The sequence below is a fragment of the Seriola dumerili genome, unplaced genomic scaffold (genome assembly GCF_002260705.1).
Source record: "Seriola dumerili isolate Sdu_G_001 unplaced genomic scaffold, Sdu_1.0 BDQW01000161.1, whole genome shotgun sequence".
NCBI classification, from domain to species: Eukaryota; Metazoa; Chordata; class Actinopteri; order Carangiformes; family Carangidae; genus Seriola; species Seriola dumerili.
Genome location: NW_019174416.1, coordinates 4,437,588 through 4,462,378, shown reverse-complemented (window position 1 = coordinate 4,462,378; position 24,791 = coordinate 4,437,588). Strand labels below are relative to the sequence as shown.

The window sequence follows — 24,791 nt, the reverse complement described above, 5'->3', positions numbered from 1 at the left end:
CTACAATGTATGAGACCGACTCAAAGGAAGCAAGATATCAGTGCTACTTCTCGAACAAAAATGAACAAAAATTCATTTAATTTCAATCCAGTTGAATTCAATTAATTTCAGTTCATGCATCTGAAACTAAAGGCAAGTGCAGCAGCAAAACAAAACAAAAACAATACCCAGGTATATTTTGTGTTTATGAGACTTGTGTTCGTCCTCACCGCTGCGTATGTTGAGGGTGTGGTGTTTGTCCAGAGACCAGCCTCCCAGGTTTGAAGGGACCAGTTCAAATCCTTGCATCAGAGCGGTCCTCCTCTCCCACTGGATCACGCCAGGACACGACTCATACTCGTAGCCGACCGATACTGAAATGCAAATATACACGAGAGGGCTTGATGTTATGCACGGTAATAACTATGTACTGTTCACCTGCTGTGCGTAACACTAAAGTAGCAGCAAAATAACTATGTGTGGTGGTATTTGTACAGAACTTGACAGCCAGACTTTACACACAAACACGCACACACACACACATATTCTCCATTGCACTCAAAACTACATTGTATCGAGTGGTGAAACAGATGAAAGGCCTGTAGCGAGCCCTCATCAGTGTGCGTGTTTGAGAGAGATCAGTGAGAAGTGGAGGCGTAATCAGGAGGAGCCCGTCTTCATGAAGGAGCCCTAGAATTAGCTGCTTGGCCTCTTAGTTGTAATGATACGCTGTGCAGCATCCCACTACAACTAACAACTATCAACAGCTTTTTTTGGCTTGGCAGGATTAAATATGTCTCAACAGTAATTTACCACTTCAGACTTGGAATACGTTTAAAGGCAGAAGGTGTCAAAGCCGTAGGGGCTCTCAAAAACATGTAAACACACAGACACGCTTCCATACACGTCATTCTGCAACTCACAATCACACATACATGTAGAAAGAAATGCATGTACAAAGTCACCGGTCTTTTTCAGAGGTGAAAAATACTTTCACTAAACTGTACTTAAGGACAATTACTATTATGAGGGATTATTTCTAATTCATATGACTTTCTAATTTAACTCCACTACAATCATTTGACAGCTCTAGTTATTAGATACATACATATTAGATACATCTTGCTAATTCAGTTTAAAGCTGCAGCCATTGATTTCTTTTTTTTTTTGTTGGCTAACTGAAGGCAGAGGAAAAAGTCAGTGACACTGAGCGACATGATGAATTTAAGTCAGATATTTATTTTGCTTACCAAATATCTTGCTGTTTAGCAGCTAAATGCTACATTCACAAGCTACATGCTAACTTTGTCCATCTGCTGTTTGGCTCTGGGTCTATCAGAGCTTTTTTCATTGAGAACAGCTGCCTGCGGTTTTTGGAAACAACTCTGATTGGGGTTTTAGGGCTGGAAAAACCCCCCTAAAAAATGAGCTGAAAAATGCTAAAACACTAAAATGTAAAGCTGGGATGAAATGCAGAGTTGGGTGATTATTTTCTGTGGCCTTATCGCCTTCAAATTACACTCAGTAGTTTAATCATTTGTTAATATAAAAATATTGATCAGTGCATCTTTATGTAAAGCATTTATTAATGTAATATGCACATTTTTGATGCGGCCAATGCTTTCATTAAAAGTACATTTTTACAGGGGCTGCAAGATTAATGGAAATATAATAAAAATTGCAATACGGCCAAGTTGTGCATTGTTAGCACCACAACCGTTGTGTTGCTACACAGATGCCCCGGCCTATAGATCATATTCTCCAGACGTAAGGGAACATACTTGTTTGGTACTAGACTCAACAAAAATCACATCATCATCTTTAAATTCTTTTCAGTAAACTCAGTGACTCATACTACAATTGCAATATGATTTTTTTTTTGCATATTGCGCAGCCTTACTTTTCACCAAAGCTGAATTAACCTAAAATAAGTTGTTGCATATCTCCTTAAGTAACCAAATGATGTTCTAATTCATTTGTTTCCAACTTAAGTGTATGAAATGAAAACAAAAAAAACACACTTTAATAATTTGTATAATCAAAGCAGTAAGAGTTCAATACAGTTAACTTTTCACACTCACATTTTCACAAATGAAGATAATGATGTACTGTACAGTAAGAAGAGCTTGACAAGTCTGACACAAAAGCTGTATAGAAGAATAGTTGTCGCTGTCAGTCACTGTTGGCACTGATCTCTCTAACTCGCTTCGTTGTAAACCAGCACGCCTCTGAATTGATGGGCACTCAAGGGGAACAGGAGAGCACAGTCAGCATAAAGAACAGCAGGGATGGTGGAATACGTTAAGTAAAGGCGCTCACATTATGCACAAACTCAGGAGATTCCCTTTAACACGGAGAGAAACTCTCAGCAGGCACACGGGGCCAACTTAAAACTCCAACTCAATGGGTACAATCGATAAAGTGATTGGGGAGGGGAAATAATGGGTAATTTGGGACACAGGAGATTCTGAAAGAGAAAAAAAGAAACCTGATAGTGGACAAAAGTTCTCAGTCCAGGAACTATCTCTTAAGTTCATTCAAAAGGCTCATTTATTTCAATTTTATGTGTCTTCAGCTCTGATAGGCTTGTGATCTTGTGTTTTTGAAGGACAGAAACAGAACTGAGAGCCTATGAGTTTAAACTTATATAGAAGTAATGCTTGGATAGACAGACTTTAATACAAAAAAAGACTTTCCTAAAATAAAAGCACGTTTTAATATGTAACATTCATTTCTGACCCTTAAATTCACATTGCACCCCCCTTGAAAAACCGGTTTCATGACCTGGAAACCAATCCATCCTTATGAAAATGCATCAAAAGTTGCCATAAATAAATTGCCGTCAACAGGGACATTGTCTCGTTTTTATTTTAAATTCTACAATAAAACTGACTTTATTTGAGGAACAAGGCTTTTCCAGGACAAAAGGGGCAAAGCAATCTCAGAGGGAAAGTGTCAGTGTTTTGAGAACTGCTTCACAACCTAATATTACTGTAGCTATATTACAAGAAATGACACAAAGGCACACACACACACGCACCAGCACATACACACTCTCTCACAAACAATGCACATGCACACCATAGTACATAAATGCACACTCAATATCTCACAGGTGAAAGCTTTCATTCCCCTCTGCTGAAGCCTCAGGCAATGTGTTCACCCCAGCAAACAGAGCATGATCTCCCTTTCTCTGGCTGTGTGCGAGCACATGGAGTGAGTGAGTGAGTGAGTGTGTGTGTGTGTGTGTGTGTGTGTGTGTGTGTGTGTCTGTGTGTGTCTGTGTGTGTCTGTGTGTGTCTGTGTGTGTGTGTGTACGCGCGCAAAAACACCTTGGTGTGCTCGCGTGTGTGTCTGTGCACGTCTGTGTCGTTGTGCCAACAAAGCACCAAGAACTATAGAGAGGGAAGGATCAGGGGAAAACATGGGAAGAGAAGAGAGAACAAGGGAGGGCAGAGGAAAACAGGAGAGAGGTAACAGGGGAGATCAGAGAGAATGGAGGAAATAACAAGCAGGGAAGAGAAGAAAAGAGAGTTCAGGAGAGGACAGGAACACAGGAAACACTATGAGGGTAGAGGAAGACGGCAGACGAGGGAAGGGGGTAAGAAGGGCAGGGAGGGAGATGGCTTGGCAAAGCAGGGCAAATAAGAAAACAAGATCATTTGAGTTGAGAAAAGGTGAGAGAGCTGGAGCAGATGAAATGCAGCTCTGGCAGATAAGGAGAGGGAGGAGGGGATGGATCAAGAGAAGGCCTAGGGATGCAGAGATGCAATCTGTGTACGAGACCATACACTTGAGTGGACAAAGCTTCTGGTATGCCTGCGATATCTCAGTGCTTATGGAAAGCTCTCGCTCGCAGCTCCACTGTTTGTCTACAACCTTCCACAAAGAAAAAGTAGTGAACACAGATAGTGGAAACATAATCTCTCATATCACCAATAGAAAGTTCAAAGGTTTAAGCCTTTATGGCATCTTTAAAATGGCTGTTTTTTTCCCATAATGAGCCCAAAGTGCAATAACAGTAACAGTTCTATATCCAGTATATCTTTTTTGCACAGGTGGGAGACGACCCTGGTGAGAAAGAGAAACGGGACACATCCGTGAAAACTTTCCATGCACATATTTGTGTTTAGCATGTGCACACACCTGACTCCATAGAGCCAGTTCTGTCAAAACTATCCAGACGTTTGACAGTATCGCTCTGCCACTGCAGACATTATCTTTACTGCCAGGTACTCCATGGTATATTTGTGGAACCATCCATCCTGCTATTCCTCCTCCTCAATACAACTCCTCTCCTCTGTCAGTCCTGAAGGTCCTGCAGAGGTCGCACAAAGTCTAAACAGTTTGTTGTTCCCTTGTTCACGTCATCCACTTCCCACTGTGTTTGTTACAACTTTTTAATTTCCTGGCCTGTGATATTTTAACGATAGTGAACGCTTTGTTGCAAGCTGGTAAAGCTGCAGTTGTCAAACCAATTATTCAATAAACTAAATCCAGATAAAGCTATAATTATTTTTTTTCATAATCAGGCAATCTCCAATTTTTAATTTCTCAGTAGGAGACTGATTACCTGCTGAATGGTCAATCATTTATATGACGAATTCCAATCAGGCTTTTGTGCTAAGCAGTCTCTCAAAGACCTAAGAGTTACTGTGGATGACAACAATATTTCTGTCCTAGTTTGTATTTGAGCATTCAACACAGCTGACCAAAACATTTTATTTCAAAGGCTGGAAAGACAGTGCTAACGAGACTAAGCTGTAAAATCCACTTTTCCATGAAAACCCGAGTCCTGTTGTAAGGAATGTTCAAATATTTTGGGAAGTATCCTTATTTGTTTTCTCGTGGAGATTCATACCGCTCTCATGTCTGCGCTTTAACTACGAAACTATTGCAAGGGGGCAATTAGCTTAGCTTAGCATAAAGACTGGAAATGGGGACACTGTGTAAAAACAACAAGTTAAGGTTATATGGTGTACGCTGTAACAATTTGTTCGACACAGCGGCTAAGAAGTGGCTATTGTCTCTGCCAAGAACCTTCCAAAGTCAATTACAGCACTTAACTCCTAGTAAAACCATAATTTGTTCACATTGAGGATTTAAAAGATACCAACTCACTGAATAGTGAACTTCATAGATGTTCACAGACAATTTTTTAAAAACTGGACTAGAGACATCACAACATACTAGTACTGGCGATGGCCGTGATATTAAAAACATTGTTGATATTGTGTTAATAATGCACAAATGAAAATATAATGATGGCAGATGTTAGGCCTTGAGGATCTTTTGTTTATCAGACCATCTGGTTGCCTTTTCTATCCATTAAATGTAATTGTTCTTTTTGCACACTTTTGTACAGTTGTGGTTACAGACTCTCTCTCCACCTCCCTGCACTCGTATTCAAGTCTAATTCATTTGCCAAAAAAGAGACATATTATTTTTAGTTTTCTATAGATATCGTGATAATATCTTTAGTGTGAATTCTTTTGCCAACAATAACTGTGTCGTGGAAATCTGACATCGTGAAAGCACTATTCTGTACACAGCCAGGCTAGCCGTTTCCCACTGCTTCCAGTCTTTATGCTAAGCTAATCGCTGTACTTTACACACGGACATGAGTGGTACTAATTGTCTGGTCTAACTCAATAATACTGGCAACTTACCTAAAACTCCCTTTAATCACATAAATCAACTTATTACATTTGCAGGAGGACTGATATAAGAAATGAATTATCATCATTTATGGTCTTATGTTCTTCTTATATTTCCTCACGTAAGATGGTTTCCACATGGCCCAGACGGCTGCTGCTGTCCTCAATGAATCTGAGACTATTTGAATGTTTCTGTTTTTTAGCAGATGTTCATTTATAATTCATGTGAGTGAGATGAAATCAGTAGTTTGCACACTTTTCATAACCCAGATGTTTTCTGATATTTGCCTTTATTCTACAGAGAGTAGAGAGATTACATGAAATGAGGAGAGACAGAGGACATCACATACAACATATGTCTTTTCTCTTATTTAAGATAGAAAAAGGAACACATTTGTGGATGGGAACCATTGTATTTCATTTCCTACCTACCAGTTGCATGAGTGAGGCCCCAGACTTCCTGGCCATAAACATCAGTCTTGTTCCACACCAGCCTATGGACCAGACCAGGCCCAGCAGGATACCAACGCTGGTACAACCTTCCCTGGACTGACGCACGGACGTGCACCTTGGACAGACCGCCCAGTGGGGAGACAGGGGACGACGGGGAAGGAGGTGTGAGGAGGATCCGCAGCAGGGAGAGGTACCCAGCAGCACGGGTGCTCAAATAGTTCAGCTTCACAAAGTCTCCTGGGATTGAAACTTCTTCTTGCACTGCCTGGGGAGGACATGATGGAGATCAGAGTGAGAAATATAGGAGAGAATAATTTAGTAAAAAAGGTGTTTTATCTTTGCTTTGCATTTGAATAATGAGCTAACACAATAAGTGTTATTGGCAGGTACAGGTATATCAAATAATGTTAACCATGTTGCACTGATAATTATGAATATGGAGACACTTCTCTTTTGTAAAGAAGTGTTTTTCATGTAAAGATGCAACAGTTAGTCTATTAATCAATAAGTAAAGTAACAGAACATCAAAAGGCAACTATTGTGACTAAGTGAGTGATCAGAACTACAAACATCTGCTAGTTAATGTTTCTAAGTTGATGATTTGCTGCTTGCTGCTTTCTCATATCTGACTGTATGTATGTTGAATATTCTTGGGTTTTAGACTACTGGTCGAATAAAACCAGCAATATGAATATGAATTCATCATCTTGTGCTCTGGGTAATTATAGCAGGCATTTTACAATTTTTTTTCATAGACAAAATGATTAAGCTATTAATGTGGAAAATAAACTGCATATTAACTGAAAACAATTGTTCATTGCAGCCGTATTGTGATGAATGAAATAAAGTGTGAATGATGAGATCCGTCTGTACCGTGAAGGTTTTCTTGTAATGGAAAAGGTGGAAAAATGATTATGCTTCATATACCTTACAGACTAGCAAATAAACCATAACGTTTATCCTTCATAAACATTTAACAAGCCACCGGAGGAAACATTTGTTCATCCATCACAATATTTCTGTTTGATAACATCATGCCATTTCAGTCAGTGATTACCTCAAATCAAATTATCTGTTAGACGACGATACATTTTTATCAAAAGTCTAAATCCTTTGATTCCTTTTATTAACACAGGTGAACACAGTGGGTGTTGCTAAGCTCACTGTGAACATTAAGTACTGTTCTTTCCATTTATTTGCTTGCTGCCTGTTTGTCCTGAGGTGTTATTTGTCATAAGGATAAAATGTTCCCTCATTTTAATGATCTGTTCGTTCCAATCATCTGATTTTGTAAAATGAGGCTGAACTCAAAAGAACAGATGATGTGTTGTGGGTATGAGTGATATGTACAAATAAAAAGTTATTTCTTTCCTCTGCCACAAAAGGACGGTGTGACCATAGCACATATTGGATATGACATTTTCTGCAGTCTATCATGTGTCCAGGTAACAGGAAAACAACTTTCTGTGCGCCAAGAATTTTAGTTGGAGCTGAAATAAAATCTTGGTGGTCACAGTGAAAAAAATACATTTGGAGCCACATTGAAGGGTGAATACGTAATCACCAGTCTGACCTCCACACCTGACCTTCAGACACCTAATTTGCTTTTGTGGTGGGGAAGTATATGGATGGAGCACAAATTTGCATTTTGCTCATTTTTTTAGCTCAGTTCATGTTTGCATCATGCAAATATGAACTGAGCTATATTTGCAAAATCCTATGAGACCAGGTTGGTTTGTTGCTGAGCTGTTACAAATTGAGTCTGAGCATCACTCTCACTGACTGACATCTGTACACATTAGAGTGTGTTGTTACATTTTATGCAGGTTTTTACCCATGCTTGTGCTTTTATTTGTCCAACACAACACTTATCACCAAATAACTGTAAGTCTAATGACATTTCCATCTAAGGCTGCAACTAAAGATTATTTTGATGATGGCTTTTAAAATTAATGAATAGTCAAAGCTACAATATGTAACTTCTTTCTCATTTTTTTTTTTTTTTTTTTTTTTTTTTTTTTTTTGCTGGAATATGCTTCAAAATGTATCAGTGTGAAGAGGTGCTGTCAAAGGCTTCTGTGACACAGACCCATTGAACAGCCTGACAGCAGTGCAGAAATATTCCTTATATTTTTGGGTGAGCCTCGCCCTTATAACCAATCAGAGACGGCCAAAGTCATGGGTGGGAGCTCACAGCTGCCAATCAATACATGAACATGTTTCTGGTCTACTGCTCCTGTCGCACCAAGGCCTTAAGCTAGTGTTAGCTGGTGGAAGACATTGCTATGGCTGACCCATAGGCTAGCAGGCTTCAGATTCCAGCGTTAGCAGAGACGGACTATGGCGAGGATGTAGGTGTGGGGCTGGGCGGAGCGTGAGAGAGCAGGAAGAGGGAGGGAGTTGTGGAGGGTGGTGGTCTCATGCTAGCTCATGATTTCCAGAACTTTTATATTTAGGTCTATAAAATGTCCAAGTTGAAGTTCAGAGTCATGTCCAAAAACCCAAAGACCTTCTGTTTACAATGATATTAAACAGAGAAAAGCAACCTGCAAACAACAATTAAACAATTAAATGATTATCAAAATAATTAGCTGGAGTAGTTTCAGTCTAATCCATTTGTCGACTTATTGATTCAGCTCTATTCCTGCCAGCCTCAGCTGTACATTATCTTTAGTATTAACTAGCAAAGGTTAGCATGTTAACACGCTAAACTAAGGTGGCAAAAACAGTAAACATTATAAACATTGCTGCTAAACATTAGCATTTTAGCACTGTCATTATGAATCGGTTTGCGTATTAGCTTTCAGCACAAAACACCAGCGTCACACAGCTGCTAGCAAAGCAAAGTGGACAGTACCTGTAGCTCAGGTACAGCTGGTCCCTTCTCTGCACATGCTCCCGTGTATCTGGGAAGAGGGTAGGGCAGGACCAGCGGGTAGGGACTCAAAACACTCCTGATGTCACATTTAGGAGTTTGAGCTTCGTCCCTGGACATTGTAACCTGATCCAGAACCAGGAAGTTGTTGTTTGGCGTCCAGATGGTGCGTGTTTGTGGGAGGAAGGGCGGGCGCTGGAACATCAAGGTCATAGACATTGCGCCCAAGGTCACCAAGTCAAAACTAGAGATAAATGAGAGTAAAACAGAGTAAGACTGGAGGAAGACAAAAAGAAACAGACAAATGTGTATCTTGTATTTGTGCCTGTACCTTCCATCCTGCCTGCTGATAGTGTAACCATACTCTGGATGCTGTGGGAAGGTGATGTTGACTCCAACCAGAGGAGAGCCGTCCTGCAACACGACACTACCTCGAATTACCGCTACCCGACTGGAAAAACAAAGACGGGAAGCAGGGAGAGACAAAGAGGGGGAGAGATGACAGGTTTACAATGATGGAGAACATAATCATTGTTTGAAGAGAAAGGCATATTGTGATGCACTAGCCAAACAACCTTGTGCGTGAAGAGAAAGCAACTGCATTTATTCTGCTCAGTACAATTCCCTTCTGTAGCACAGAGAAATCTGCCAGAGATTGCCAGGATACAAGGACCATAAATATAGCTTCACCCACAGTAAAACCTTTCAACACCCTGTCATATTAAAAGCAAAACTTCCACATCATGTTTATATTACAGTGACAGTGGTACCTGCAGCGAAAGGGCTGTGTTGTTCTTTACATAGCCCGTAAACTATCAGTCATATCTGCGCTGTTTTAAAATATTCATCTTGATTTTGCAGGTAAAGTGTGAAATACACTGCTCAAACCTGGAATAATCGCTGAACTGTTCAAATGAAGACAGATTTAGACCCACACATGTGTCACACAAACACACACACACACACACACACAGGTTCCCTGATGGAGTCTATCTGTTACTCCAGAAGAGGGATAAATGAAGGATAGTGAGGTTTCTCCGGGTGGCTGTGTTGCCCCGTTTGTTACTCCAACCCTGAAAGCTGCCATCGATTTCCCCTCGGAAAAAAACGTTCACATAATTAATTTATTTGTTTATTCCACAAGTGAACCAGGGAAAAAATGCCCTTTGTCATTTTTTTCAGAGGCATCACTTCTTGTTTTCCAAACTGAACTTTCTGGGTCATCATCACGCCGGCAAGATGTATTTCCTCTGTTGGATGGCAGTGAGAGGCCACTGAAAAATTTATGGTGACACCTTTACGACTGGTGTAACTGAATGACACATTAAGCATAAATATGTAACAAAGAAATACTCTGCAGTTGTAGCCTGACACTGATAGCGGACGACACTGCACTGCCATGTGACTGCTAATCTCCAGGGGAACACAGATTACTAAGATGTGTGCAAAGGCATGTGAACGCACGAAGAGCCTCATTCACATGCAAACACACACTCTCATTAAACAAATAACAGGCAATGGGCGATTAAATGCATTAATACAGACGCATTTACTTCATTACTGAGTACTTATGTCTTTGAATATACAGTGCAGCAGGACAATTCAAGGACACAGACACACAAAGCAAATACATGAGGCTATTCAGACTCAGGCGAGCAAAGAGTAAACAAGCACATACCTGGTATCAAAGGGCACATCTCCAGGGAGAGTGTGTGTGGCTGCCTTGCCAAGGAGGAAGCGTATGCGGCGGTAGAAGCTGTGTGTGTGTGTGCTGGTGGGTGAGGGCGGCGTGGTGGGGGTCAGCGGGCTCTGCTGCAACAGGGCCAAGGGGTCGGCCGAACCGTGGCACAAGGGGTCAGAGCCACAGCTCAGCTGCTCGCAGCAGTCGGGGTCCACGCAGTCCATCAGGCCATCTGAAATGGACAGGGAGTTTAAAAATGAAATAAAATGAGACAGTTAAAATAAAATTAAACACACATTCACATGCAATATTATGTGAGGAAATGTTTAGCGGGTACTTGAGTTTACACAGTTAATATAGGCAAGACATTAGCGTCTTTATTATGCATAGTTAATGAAGGATCGAGATTTAAGTGACAAAGGTGCTGAGAACACGTTTCTCTTCTTAAAGGTCGAGGTGCTGTATATATGTGCAGCAGAAAGAAAAGAAGAAGGAACCATAAAACCTCAGAACTGCACCGCTGGCAGGTGAGAAACTCCGCTATAGTGATCTGATCTACAACAATGAATCGCACATGTATCATCATTATCACGAGTATCAATCAAATGAGATTCATCAGGGGCCATCAGTGCACGATTGTAGCATCTGTTGCTATAAATCAGACCCGAATCACCATTCATTATTTGAATGTGGTCTATAAAAGTCCGGCGTAAACAATGGGCCGCGGACACCAGCCAATGCGGCAGGTAATAGGAGCCAGGCTAGCATTTGTGTTTCCCATTTCAAGCCTGTTCCTGAAAAGGCAGGAAACACTGCTGACATTTAAATGCATCTGACCACAGAGCAGAGAGCTAAAGGCCAACAATATTCTATTATAACCTCCTTCTACCGAGGTAGAATAGTACAATGGTTGATTTCCATAAGATTCACTACTTCAGCTTGAAAGCACACTGTTACTTGTTATTAAAAGAACACACAGGTCTGTAGCGTATTACGCAGGCATGGCTATTAAAGATTAGGCACAGAGAAGCACAGTGAAATGTAGGTTTTAAGTATAGATGTGCATGTGATTTCTCTGCCTTGTGTGTGGAATAAATGCTGTTTTTTCACGAGGAAGACAATACGTGCACTCCTCTCTCCCATCCAGGCAGAATAATTGAAACTCTCTCTTTAAAGTTCCTCTTTACTCTCTGATTACTTGTGATAGCATCTTTCCATCTCTGTCTATCTTCAGAGACAAAAAGATTACTCTGAGAGAGGGCTATGAGAGCCTACAGTATATCTGCCAATTAAGGGAGATGGCTGAATTGTGTGGTAGAAAATTATGGTATTTGAAAAGCTGTGCACAGAGGTGGAAGGATAGAAAGATAAGAGAAGTGTAAACGGTCTCCATACGGCTTTGTCAGTGAGTCTTACCGTAGCATTATCATACCTAAACTGAACAGTTTTGCACCTATAGTACAGACACGTGAGGATATTCATCAATATTCATACGGAATCATAATACCATATACTGTAATGCCATTCAGCGTGCATATACTGAATTCTCTTTTGCATATAATGCCATATATATCATGCTTGGCTCTTAATCCACCCACTCATCACCTCAACCTCTAGTGCCTCTCCTCAACCTACTCATACAGAGAGAAAGAAAACATGATCAAATCAAATCAACACATATGTATCAAAGGGCTTGTCCAGCATTATGTATAACACTTGCTGGGTGTTATACATAATGCTGGGTGACTCATAAAAGACAGGAAAAATGGTCATAATCAAGGCAGCAGAGCTATATATTATGGGAAGTGTGTGCCCACATTGGAACTAAAAGGCACACTTCCCGTAAGAAAATTCAAAAGCACCTTTCTGTGAGACCTCCCAGGCCTGCCAATGGAATATTTTGACATTTTGGAAAATATGACTCTTTGCTTTCTTGCCGAGAGTTAGATGACAAGAGTGATACCCCTCTCATATCTGTCCATTCAGAACAAGCCTGCAGCCAGCAGCTGGTTAGCTTAGCTTAGCAAAAGGACACAGAAAGTCTGGCTCTGTTAAAAGGTAAGAAAATCTGCCTGCCAGCAACCTCTAAAGTTCACTAATAACATAGATGTTACGTAGTATGTTGTTTATTTGAAAACAACATTTTGTTGTTTTACGTTTTAATAGTAAAAAGTAATAAAAGTAATCATCATAAACAGTCACTCTTTGAAAACATTCGGGTCCTTTTATACTGTATATGGAGGATGCAGATTTGGTGTGATGAGGTGCAAATATAAGTGGTCCTTGGCAGTTGTGTGAAATACTTTACTTTCTATAATTCCATTTTAATATTCAAATGCTGTGTTTTCTATGAACTACTGTATGTTTGTAGGTTTGACATTATTGTTGTTATTTACATTTTGTCACTATATATATATATAATGTTGGGACTATGATCTACTTGGTTTTGATATATTCATTCATACTGGATGCGAACACATTTGCTTTTTTATTGTTGGATGTGGAAAATATCGAATCAATGACAATATCAATATCTTTATTGATATTTTCAAATTGATGGAAAAAAAGGAAAGACATTATCCAACTGTTTTCACAGACTGAGTAGTTCACCCAATGACCAGTAAACTGATCTTTATGTGTGAAATCAGGAGGCAAAATGAGAGTTTGTTTAAGGTGTGACTGAATTAACTCATATATACGATGTGTAAAATTTATTGAATGCACAGTGTGACAATCCTTTTACTGTTGTCATAATTATTATTGTTATTTATTCCTGAAAGACCATAGATGAAACACACATTAGTAACAAAAAATATTCAGAACAATGACACGGAGCATAATCCATTAATATAATACAGACACATAACCATTAGTGCCTACACTGTTGGCAGGCCGCAGTCCTGCTGTGACTCGTTCCCTTTATTCAGCCCATAGTTTTATAGTCCACAAGACATTTTTTATTGCATGGCTGCGAGGTTAAATCCAGAGTAGGGGCCTGTAATTCACATTTTGAGCAGCCATCTACACTGGTTTTCTGAAGTGTTGGCTCAGTCAGTCATGTATCTTTGGTAAACAATGTGCAGGAAAAAAAAGGTTACATTGCAGTAACAGCACTTCGCACCACAGCCTGAAAAAGCGATGACAAAACAACTATGTATGTGTTTGAGGTTTCCTGCTGCTGTGTGTGCTGACTGAAACGCCGCTGTTCATGTACGCCTTGTCGTGTGTGTGTTAATGTACCAAGCTTTAGACACTTGAAGGATTCTGGAGGCCAAGGCAGCTGTAGTATTACATATTGAAGAATGAAATGCCTCAACACAGACTGATATGAAAATTCAAATATGATTTGACTAACAAATTAAGTGTGCAGGACAAAGTTGCACCAGTTTGTACATCGACAAAGTTGGCGATCATGATATCAATAACACCAATTTAGCTCATTTGTGCACCGTTTTTGAAAAATTAAACATTACATTTTAATCATAGGCCTCAGCACCCCATTAACGTCCAAAGTGGCCAATCATTTGCTTGCACATCGTTTGTATACAATTGTGCAAACAAACCCAACATTTTTGCTCCATTAATTCAAGGCATTTGGCCGTTAATGGGGTGCTGATATAGGTCTTTCCTTAAAAGTTTAACATTTAATTGCTCAAAAGTGGTTTGTGCAAAAATCTTCATTTAGTGCACACAAATAAACTGAAATAGTTTTATTCATATCTTGATTGGGGTGCCGACCTGTGCACAAGTGCAATGTTTTTGCACAAGGTTTGGTAGACGTCAGTAATTGAGTACATGATCATACATTCTGCCCAACCTGAGTAATTAATGTGAAATGAGCAAGTATTATGGCAGTGGATGGAATAGGCTACACAACAGTGTGAATAGTAAGTAAAAGATTTTCTGTTAGCGAAGGTACGCAGGTCTACCTTGTCGCTCTGCCGAGTCATTTTGACCAGCTGCTGCACACGCATTCACAAACAGCCTATGCTGAACCACTAAATGGTGCCTTCACTGTGTGTATTTGTTTTTGGGTGTTGTTTCATATGAGCCCTAGTCAGCTGTGCGCAGTGTAGAAAGCGCAAATTGCAGTGGTTACATTTGGCTGTTAATATTAATGGACAGAGTGAAATTTCAGCAGCTGCATTTAGGGACAAAGAGGAAAAAAGAGAGAAAAAAAAAAAAAAACCATACAAAGAAGCTTTTCCTACAAACAAAAGCGACACTACCTTGTTTGCCATGATGGATTACAGCAGCGGCTTAACAGGCATGTCCATAATGAATATTTGATGGAGTTTGTGAATGGGCACAATTGAAAACAATGTAATATTGCACTATGTTTTTAAAACTTGTTGTTATGTATTGGAGAAGAGCTGCAGATGATATGATGAGGAAATGATTGTAATGAGCAGCGCCCCCGTTACTGTGGAAATGTTGCTTTCTTGTCTCTACACATGAGGATAGAAAAACACAGCTATGAAGCTGAGCAACACACGCACACCTCTCACCTGTCACCACACACCTCATAACCAAAGAAGCAGAAATCTATTCTGCATGGTTTGCTGTATTTAAACTTTTGAAAATTTCACTGAGTGCCTTTTATCCTAGCAGGTGGTATGCATATTAGACATTTAGCTGTGATAAGAGGAAAAACCGACATAGACACTTGCACATATGCACACATGCACACACTCAAACACACACACAAATACATATTCAGTATAATAATGACCAGCAGGACTCTACAGGAGTCTCAGCAGGACTGGGACAACACAGAGGGATGAAGGGGGGGAACAATGAGGCAGATTTTTCGGCGGGAGAAACAGGAGGAGAAGTAATGGAATGGAATGGACAATCTGCTCAAAAAGACAGAAGTGAAGGAGGTAAGAAAGATAAAAAGAGATAGAAAATGATAGATGATGTTAGAATGTCACCTCCGTCGTTGTCTGTTCCATCACTGCAGTCAGTTTCCATGACAACGCTGCATCCAGGCCCACTCCATCCAGCCTGGCAGACGCAACGCCAGCCGCTCTGCTCCAGGGTACAGCGCCCATGCCCACTGCACAACCCTGGGCAGCCGTCTGAAAAATGCACACATGTGTGCGCACGCATGCACACACACACACACACACACACACACACACACACACACACACACACACACACACACACACACACACACACACAGTTTTGGTATTTGTGACAAAGTGCACAATATGAAATTTAAATCCTAAAATAAAGATAAATTACCTTTCACAACGACGTCCAAATCATGAGTAACTGTGGAGAAAAAGAAGAAGTGAGAATTGGTCAAGAAAATGAAATTGTAGAAGGAAATTAATCCAACAACAGTCACAACTTTTTTTTATCCTATTAATCATACTAATCAAAATATCACAGGGAATAATTCAACACTCCCACATGCTAAAACACAACACACAGCTCACCAATGTTACAGTGCTCTCCCTCCCAGCCAGGCTGGCAGATGCAGGTCCCGTCGTGGCACTGGCCGTGTTCTTCGCAGCGAGGGTGGCATGCTCTCTGGTCACACGCAGCGCCGGTCCAGCCCTCCTCACACTGGCACTGGCCCTCTGAGCAAACACCATGGCTGCCACATGGCACCGGGCACAGCTCTGCCAAACAGGTGGGTGGGGATATACGTGAGAAAAAAGCGTGTAAGTGTGAGAGGAAGAGAGAATGAGAGGGAGGGGAACAGATGGAGGAATTGAGCGTTGGAAGAATGGAAAAGGTAAAAAGAGGCACAGGGGACACGGAGAGAGGAGAAAAAAAAGTTTAAAAATTCAGAATTGGGGGTGAGCCATCGGATATAGGTGAGAGAGAAAAAAAAAAAACAAGCGATAGAAGAGGATAACCTCAGAGGCTAAAAAAGTCTACTTTCTCACAATACACAATCTTCCCACCTCTAATAGCTGAGCTCCCTTAAGGAGGAGAAGAGTGAATAGACTCATAATAACAGCCAAATGATTCGTATTTGCACCGCATATTTAAACTACTGGGACTCCAGTTCAGCTCTATTATTCTTTTCTGACATTTTGATCAGATTTGCTGGGTATGTTAATACCCTTTCTTTTTCTTCATCTCTCCATCTTTGTCTCTGTCAGCTTTCTCTTTTTCTCTATATCTTTCTCTCCCTCTCTCTCGTCCTCTCTTGCAACATCCCTTTAAAATTCTTTGCTCCTCTTTTTGTCTATTTCCTTTTCTGTGCACTCCTCGCCATCCAACTCTCTCTCTCTCTCTCTCTACCCCTCTCCCTCTCCCTCTCTGCAGAAGCAAAGCCTCATCCATCAGTAAAGAGAGCAAAGTGCTGGAGGCACATAAAGACTACTTATCCAGCTGCAGTAAAAAGTTATTTCAATTTAAATATACATAGCATGGAGAGGAAGGAAAAAGTGGATTAAAGTTGGAGAGTTTTTCAGCTCTCTATTAGAATTACATTAGCTTAGCTATGCTTCAACAAGACCAGGATGTAGAATTGCCGGGTCCTTTTGATTAAAAGCCCGGCAGGTAGAGAGAGGCCGCTCATATCTCAGATATTCAGCCACGGTCTATCATTATCATGGGCTATATCACTGTAATAAGGCATGCATACACCTGAGAGAGGGAGCTAATGCCAGCTGCCTTCAAATCATTTGTCTGCACGGTAAAGCGGATCCTTCCCAAAACCGGCATTGAGTTCGGGTGGTGGAAACAGTGGAAAGTCGGTCTTATAATGGCTATTTTCCTCGCTGTCAGCTTATACTGCAAGGACAAGGACACTTTTCTCACTGTGCACCGCAGAGTGCTGCACGTTATATTTGAGACACTGCGGTACACACGCTTTACTGGTCTACTACAATGGCTGGCTCACTGTGTTTTCTTTATCTTCAGTGTAGAGTGTACTGGGTGCGAACAAAAAGTTAAGGTAGAATCTTTTAGAACTATATTCAAAGAACAGCACACTAACTAATATCTAGAGTACAGGTAAATGGGTACTCTGAATAAACATCAGCAAGCTTTTAAATGCCAAGCTGAATGTTCCTCAGAGTAACAGTCTCTGAAAGGCCTCGGAGCAAAGTGAGAAGAGAGGTCTTTTTTTTTTCTCGCCTGGCTTTTTTTCTTCGTGTAGCTGAAGGGAATATTTGTGTGCATGAGTATGTGTGTCACAGTGTAAATGCACAGTAAAGTGAGTGCTACTGAAAGGGGGGGGGGGGTGGGCGCGGGGTGGGGCCGGATGTGTGGGGGTGGGCGGGCGTGGGGGCGGAGGGGGGGGCGAGGTGGTGATGGGGAGAGGGGAAGCGGGGGTGGGGTGGGGGGGGGGGCAGGGGAGGCGGGGGAGGGGGGCGGCGGGGGGGTGGGGGGGGGGGGGAGGGGATGGGGGGGGCGGGGGCGAGGGGGGGGGGGGGGGAGGGGGGGGCGGGACGGGAGGGGTGGGGGGGGTGGTGGGGGGGGGGCGGGGGGGGGGGGAGGGGGGGGGGGGGGGGGGGAGGGATGGGGGGGGTGGGGGGGGGGGGGAGGGGGGGGGGGGGGGGGGGGGGGGGGGGGGGGGGGGGGGGCGGAGGGGTGTTGTGGGGGGGGGGGGGGGGGGGGGGGGGGGGGGGGGGGGGGGGGGGGGGGGGGGGGGGGGGGGTGGGGGGGGGGGGGGGGGGGGGGGGGGGGGCGGGGGGGGGGGGGGGGGGTGGCGGGGGGGGGGGGGGGGGGGGGGGGGAGGGGGGGGGGGGGGGGGGGGGGGGGGGGGGGGGGGGGGGGGGGGGCGGGGGGGGGGGGGGAGGGGGGGGAAAGGGGGGGGGGGGTGGGGGGGGGGGGGGGGTGGGGGGGGGGGGGTGGGGGGGGGGGGGGGGGGGGGGGGGGGGGGGGGGGGGGGGGGGGGGGGGGGGGGGGGGGCTCCAGAGTGCTGCCGTCACAGAGTCATGAGGGGAAATCTCATTTACGACCAGCATGAAGGGACTGCAAAAACACATGCATGTGCGCTCTCTCTCTCTCTCTTTCACTCACACACACACACACACACGCACGCACACACACACACACACACACACACACACACACACACACACACACACATTCCACAGAGTGGCTCAAATCCATATTCCTCTCTCATGTCTATCAAATCCCCAGAAAATAGAATCTGGCAAGACCATGCGTGCTACAAGAACACTGGCAAACTAGTGATGTGCAGTTGCAATTTTCAGTGTTTTTTTCTGTGTGTGAACAATAATCCTCAGGTCTTACCAGTGTAGCAGTCTGGTCCCGTCCAGTTGGGTTGGCAGGCGCAGGTGTCTGACTCAGGGAGATAGGTGCCATGTCCTGAACACTGCTCCTGACAGGCTGGCAGCTGGTCATCACAGCTCACTCCTGCCCAGCCTGCTGAGCACACGCACTCGCCGCGTACACACACGCCGTGCCCGCCGCACTGAGGGTCTACACAGTCCACTGCGGAGAGAAGGAGGACGAGAGGGAAAAGCAAGAATGAGTCAGAGGTGAGCGGGGGGAGTGAAAGGGTGGGGGGTGGGGATGTGGGGTGGGGGTGCCTGTCTCATTATAATCATCAGTTCACCGAGTATGAAAGCAGTGTTCTTTGCATCCCATCCAGGAGTTAACCACCCTCGCTACAATCCCTGTATCTGTTCCACAACATTACACTTCATAGGACACTTAGAACTGAGGCTTTGATAAGGGGTGAAATGGGTTGGTTTGTGTGTGGGTGTGTGTGTGTGTGTGTGTGTGTGTGTGTGTCTCTCAGGGTGGTCCGCGCTACACTGTGTTAGTGTGTGTAATTACAGCTCTGAGCAGCGAGCCAAAGCTCAGCATAGTTCGGCTCAGCTCAGCTCAGGTCAGCTCCGCTGCTCAAGGTCAAACACCTGATTCAGTCTCTAAAGGCCCAGATACTGGAGGCAACAGCAGGGCGGTCTTTAGTACGTTGTGCCATCAGGTTATGTTCAAGTGTAACATCATAATTGTTTTAAATATGGCTTTGTTTGTTTTCTGCTAATTTATTGGGTGATTTTACAGTGAGCAGCTGCAAGCAGATGAGAAAGAATGATGATGAAAGAAATAAAACAAATCATTTATACTGTTGAACCCTAGGCCACTTGACTTTGTTTTCACGTACTGTACTTAAACATTTATGTCTCGGCTAACGATAAATAACATATACATTTGCTACTTGTTTTTTTTTTTTTACAATTGTTCAGGTTTTTGGGCTGTATCTCCTCAGTTTGTCTGTCCTAATAGAACCATGTTGATAGGACAGTCTGTGCTTTAGTACTGATGCAAAATCTATTGTAAAATGAATGAATAAATTTAAAAAAAGCTATTTTAATAGATTGTGTCATTCCTTTTATTTTGTTTTTTCTTGTATCTGTCTGGGTTGAACGTTTCTTGAGTTCTTGAAACTGTGCTTCCCACAATGCTTTAGGTGATGTAACAGAAAGGAAAATGTTGCATTTGAGTCCATGCACCATGAAAAGTCATGCTGTATTGGCTATGAGCAGTTCCTGTCAGTTCTGTAACCAGGGGTGTAAACAACAGTCTGTTGCTTTTGATACTGCACACAAAGTCTAAATTTGATGTGAAATGATTTTGAGGTAAGATCTGAGTGTGTTTTTTTTTGACATTGCAAGGTGGATTTATGGACATTTATCCTTGATGGGCACTGAAAAGAGAAAGTTATGCAGATTGTAGCAGTACATATGATTTTTATGGATTTCAGTCTGACATTGGCGCTGTCAAACTATGATACTGAGAAGAGGGAGAGCAAGTTATGGATATGTATTTTATTTGAAGCCAATTGATGCAATTGCATTGAATTTTAACTTGCAATTTTAACTGATGGAGCCTGCAGAATTGGGTGGTAACCTCTGTCAAATTACACATAGTCATTAGATCCAGTGTCAAAACAAAAATACTGATTAGCGCAGCTTTAAATTAAATAATTCAAAATAGTAAAATCATTAATTAAAATCATTATTAACACTGCATTTACTGATTATTGGCCACTTAGGGGTAAATTGAACAAGCAGAACACTCACATATTATTACTTTATTGATTTGTTACAGCTAATAGGTTAACAAATAATGCTTATTTATACATCCAGCAGACAGGTTGTAACATTATCAGCATCCATAACGAGTTGTGTTTCTGGCAACCTTATGAATGTTAAGTCGAATATTCACTCTCCCTTTAGCTCAGTTTTGTTCTCCACCAACACCTGAGGGGAATATCTGGCTCTTTAGCTGCTGAATGCTCCAATATGTTCACCAGCTAGTCTCTAACTGTGTCCGCCTGCCATTTGGAGCTGAGTGGGCTGAAAACAGCTGCCTGCTGCAGCTGGAATGTGGGTGGATTTGCTGCTAGAGAATGAAAACTATGATGAAAATATATATATTTTCACTGAGTTTTTTTTTTTAAGAGTCTGATGGTCTAAGGATAGAGGGTGTTTGAAAGCTATTTGAGGTCAATTTTGTTTTGTATATGGGCCATATGAATTAAAACTGATTTGGCTGATTTCACTTGACGTGATTAAAATGTTATGTAGGGCTGATGGAGTCTGCAGAATCGGGTGCTAACCTCTATCAAATTATACATAGTCATTTGATCCAGTGTCAAAACATGGATATTGATTAGTGCAGCTTGAAATTAAATAATTAAAAATAGTAAAATCATTAATTTAAATGCGTGTAAGTGGAGCCAGTTTTTGGTGTGCTGACATTTTGAGGTGTGTGTCTCTGCTGTAAAACTTCTTACCTTGTTCACAGTTAACCCCCTTGTAGGCAGCACTGCATATGCAGATTCCCTGGATGCAGGAGCCGTGGTTGGAGCAGGTGGGGTCGATACACTGACCTTCCTCCACATTACACTCTGCCCCCTTCCACCCCGCCAGGCATACACACCTTCCTTTCTCGTACACGCCGTTGCCGCTGCACAACACGGGGCATGAGTCTGCAACAGGACAAACACAGATTACACCCACATACACTAGTAGTACACACATGCAAACACGCACACGCACGCACACACACACACACACAGTGCTGCAGTATATTAGCTGGAGACCGCAGTAACCTACCGTGAGTGGGGCTACGCTCTCTTATCTCAGCTACAGCGCGGATTCAGCAAATCCTCAAGCAGCCTCTGTCTCCCTCTCTTTCTCTTACACACATACGCACATACATACACACTCTCCAGCTTATCCCTCACGCTGTTTCAATTTACTCAAGCACCACCTGAGCCCAGCTACCACGGCAACCCAGGAATTGTAGAAAATCCCCCCAATGTCACCTCACTCGCTCTGAACAGGCCGTGAAAACAATCGTGAAAACTGAAGATTAGGAAAGAGAGCATTAGGGGTTTATAGAATGAGGGTGGAAAGCAGAGCTATCTCCATGCAGCGATGGAGAGCTGTGTGGCTAATGTAATGACAGCCAGGTAGAATAAAGTCAGTGAGTGTCTGATGATGCGCTGACAGTTACATCCCCCCTCCTCATTGCAGCTGGAGGAGGTATGGCAGCTCGAGACTTCAAATGGATTAAAAAGACGATCCAGAACCAATGTCTTTTTTTCTGGGATAATTTGCAATGAAGGCCCGGTGCATTCATGCGTGTGGGCATGTGTTATGTGTTTGTTTGATCCTTTGTTAAATCCAACACTATGTACTGAGAAAATGAAGAAAGAAAATGAGCAAAGATGAGAGGAGCATATAAATAAATGATGAGCCTAAATAAATTATAGGATGTGATATCATATCACCTGTTTTTACACAATGAGACAGATGCAACTACAATCATTTTACAAAGAAGGACAGAGGAAGAGCGGGAATGGAAAAACCGGCAGAGGTAGAGAGCAAGGAGGAGGAAGAGTGGAGGAGAGACACCAATAGGGAAGAGAGTCAAAAATAAAACTCATTGATTTCAGTTGTTTCTACTCTGCTGATTTTCAAGCTCAGTTAAAGTTGCTGTCAATAAAACTCAAAACTTCCTGCCGATGTTTCACATTAAAAGTCTGCCAGAAATGACAGGGGGGGTGGGGGTGGGGGGGTGCCCATTGAGACAATAGAAGGTTTTTAATGTGAAACATCTCTGCAGGAAGTGATGAGTTTATTGACTCTAGTTAAGCAGTGCTTGTACAATGGAAGCGACTGGAGACGATTGAAAATGTTAACCCTACGTCTGCTGACGAAGACAAACTGGGAGCAGAGCAGAGGTGAGTATACAGTGGCTTCATAAAGGTTTTGCACACTTTGTGTCGTAGATTTAATTATAAATAGATGAAATAGCCATTTTTGCTGATCAACCAAATCAAAAACTGAAGTCTCTCATTTTCAAAAGTTTTTAGATCCTAAATTCAGTACTTTATAGAATCTTCTTGGGTAACTCTCTACAACCTTTACACATGCAGATCCTCTGAATATCCGACAGACTGGATGAGAAGTATCTGTGAACTGCCATCTTCAGGGTTTATGTCTGGGCTTTGGCTCAAAGACAGTTGGAGACTTGTCCCAAAGCCTATCCAGCGCTGTCTTGGCTGTATGCTCCGGGTCTGTGTCGTGGTGAAAGGTGAACAGTCGCCCCAGTCTCAGGTTGTGTGTGGAGCAGGTTTTCTTTAAGGACCTCTCCGTATTCAGCTGCATTAATCCCTCCCGCAATTCTGACCAGTCCCCCAGTTCCTGTTGCTGAGAAGCCCCCCGATAGCATGATGTTGCCACCACCACCATGTTTCACTGTAGGTGATGAGCAGTGCCTGGTGATATAGTGCTTATAGTGCAGATATAGTGCTTAGAGTTCTGCTCAAAGGGTTCAATTTTGTCTAATCAGACAAGAGAATCTTTTTTTCTCATGCTCTCAGGGTCTTTTAAATTCTGTTTGGCAAACTCCAGGTGGGCTGTCATGTGCCTTTCAGTGAAAGTGGCTTGCTTCTAGCCTCTCTACTCTCAACTATAAAGGCCTGATTGGAGTGCTGCTGAGATCGCCATTCTTCCACCTGGTTCTCCCATCTCTGCAGAGAACGTCTGAAGCTCCGAAACTCTAGGAAGACTCCTGGTGGTCCCAAACCTCTTCCATTTCACAATTATTGAGGCCACTGTGCTCCTGGGAACACTCAAAGCTTTAGAAATGACACTTAAGAAATTTTATACCCTTGCTCTGATCTATGCCTCACCACAATTTTATTGTGGAGGTCTACAGAGAGTTTCTCGAACACTTGAAATCGTGTCTTGGTTTTTGTCCTGACATGCAGTGTGAAAAGTGGGACCTTGGTGTGTGCCTTTCTAAATGATCAATTCAGTTTGCCACAGGTGGACTCCAGTCAAGTTCTAAGCACATCTCAAGGATAATTAAAGCAAACACTTTCTGAAGCACTGCGTATGACTCTGTTGGTGCCCTGATGGAATTGGTGCTGTGGAAATGTACATTATATAGAATATGTCAAGACCACAGATAAACATGGAGGAAGTGTTCAGTTTTCATTAACAAAAAACAGTATCAACTGTCAATTAAAATGGGGGAGCAGGTCAGAAAACAGGATAGGTCTTATTTTGAAGTCCTGGTGCTATAAATATCTACTAGTACACCAAATGCGTAATCCCTAGTAATCCATAGCTGAAAAATATTCCTGTTGGAGTATTGTTTGCTGTTTTAGAAAGCTACTGAGCCTTTTGACAAATTCATATATATAATTGTGTCCCATTTAAGAAACAATTACAATTGAAATGAATGAACTCTCACCTTTGGCACAGTCAGGACCCAAGAATCCAGCGAAGCAGTGGCAGTGTCCAGCCACACACTCTCCATTTCCATTACAGTCCGTGGAGCAACCGTCCATTGAGTCTGCACAACCGCACACATTCACAAATCAGACATAAAAGGCAGAGAGAAAAAACAAACTTGAAATATTCCACATGTAACTCCATAAGCTGGCACAGCTCACTGTTATTGAATGAGAGATCTGATAAGAAATGGATGGCTCCCCAGACACAGGGGCTATATTAGATTAGTCTGATCCAGCTGCTATCGCTCTCTGGGGAATGGCCAAGCACTCACTTACACTCAGTAGCACTAAGCACATTATACTGCATTACAGGTTGGAAACACACTGCACGCAAATTTACAAACATCAAGGCTTAATCAACAAACTGTTTACAAGGGCGCAGTT

At 42.6% G+C, this 24,791-nt stretch overlaps 1 protein-coding gene across 1 annotated transcript in view; it reads right to left on the bottom strand.

The window, feature by feature from the left end:
• LOC111226769 (teneurin-1-like) overlaps positions 1 to 24,791 on the bottom strand; it is a 155,255-nt gene that overhangs the window by 49,414 nt on the left and 81,050 nt on the right. Inside the window, 10 exon segments of the mRNA XM_022752080.1 lie at positions 210 to 353; positions 6,069 to 6,354; positions 8,947 to 9,208; positions 9,296 to 9,415; positions 10,643 to 10,877; positions 15,580 to 15,726; positions 16,093 to 16,278; positions 18,875 to 19,075; positions 21,390 to 21,584; positions 24,365 to 24,466. Coding sequence (XP_022607801.1) covers positions 210 to 353; positions 6,069 to 6,354; positions 8,947 to 9,208; positions 9,296 to 9,415; positions 10,643 to 10,877; positions 15,580 to 15,726; positions 16,093 to 16,278; positions 18,875 to 19,075; positions 21,390 to 21,584; positions 24,365 to 24,466 — 1,878 coding nt within the window.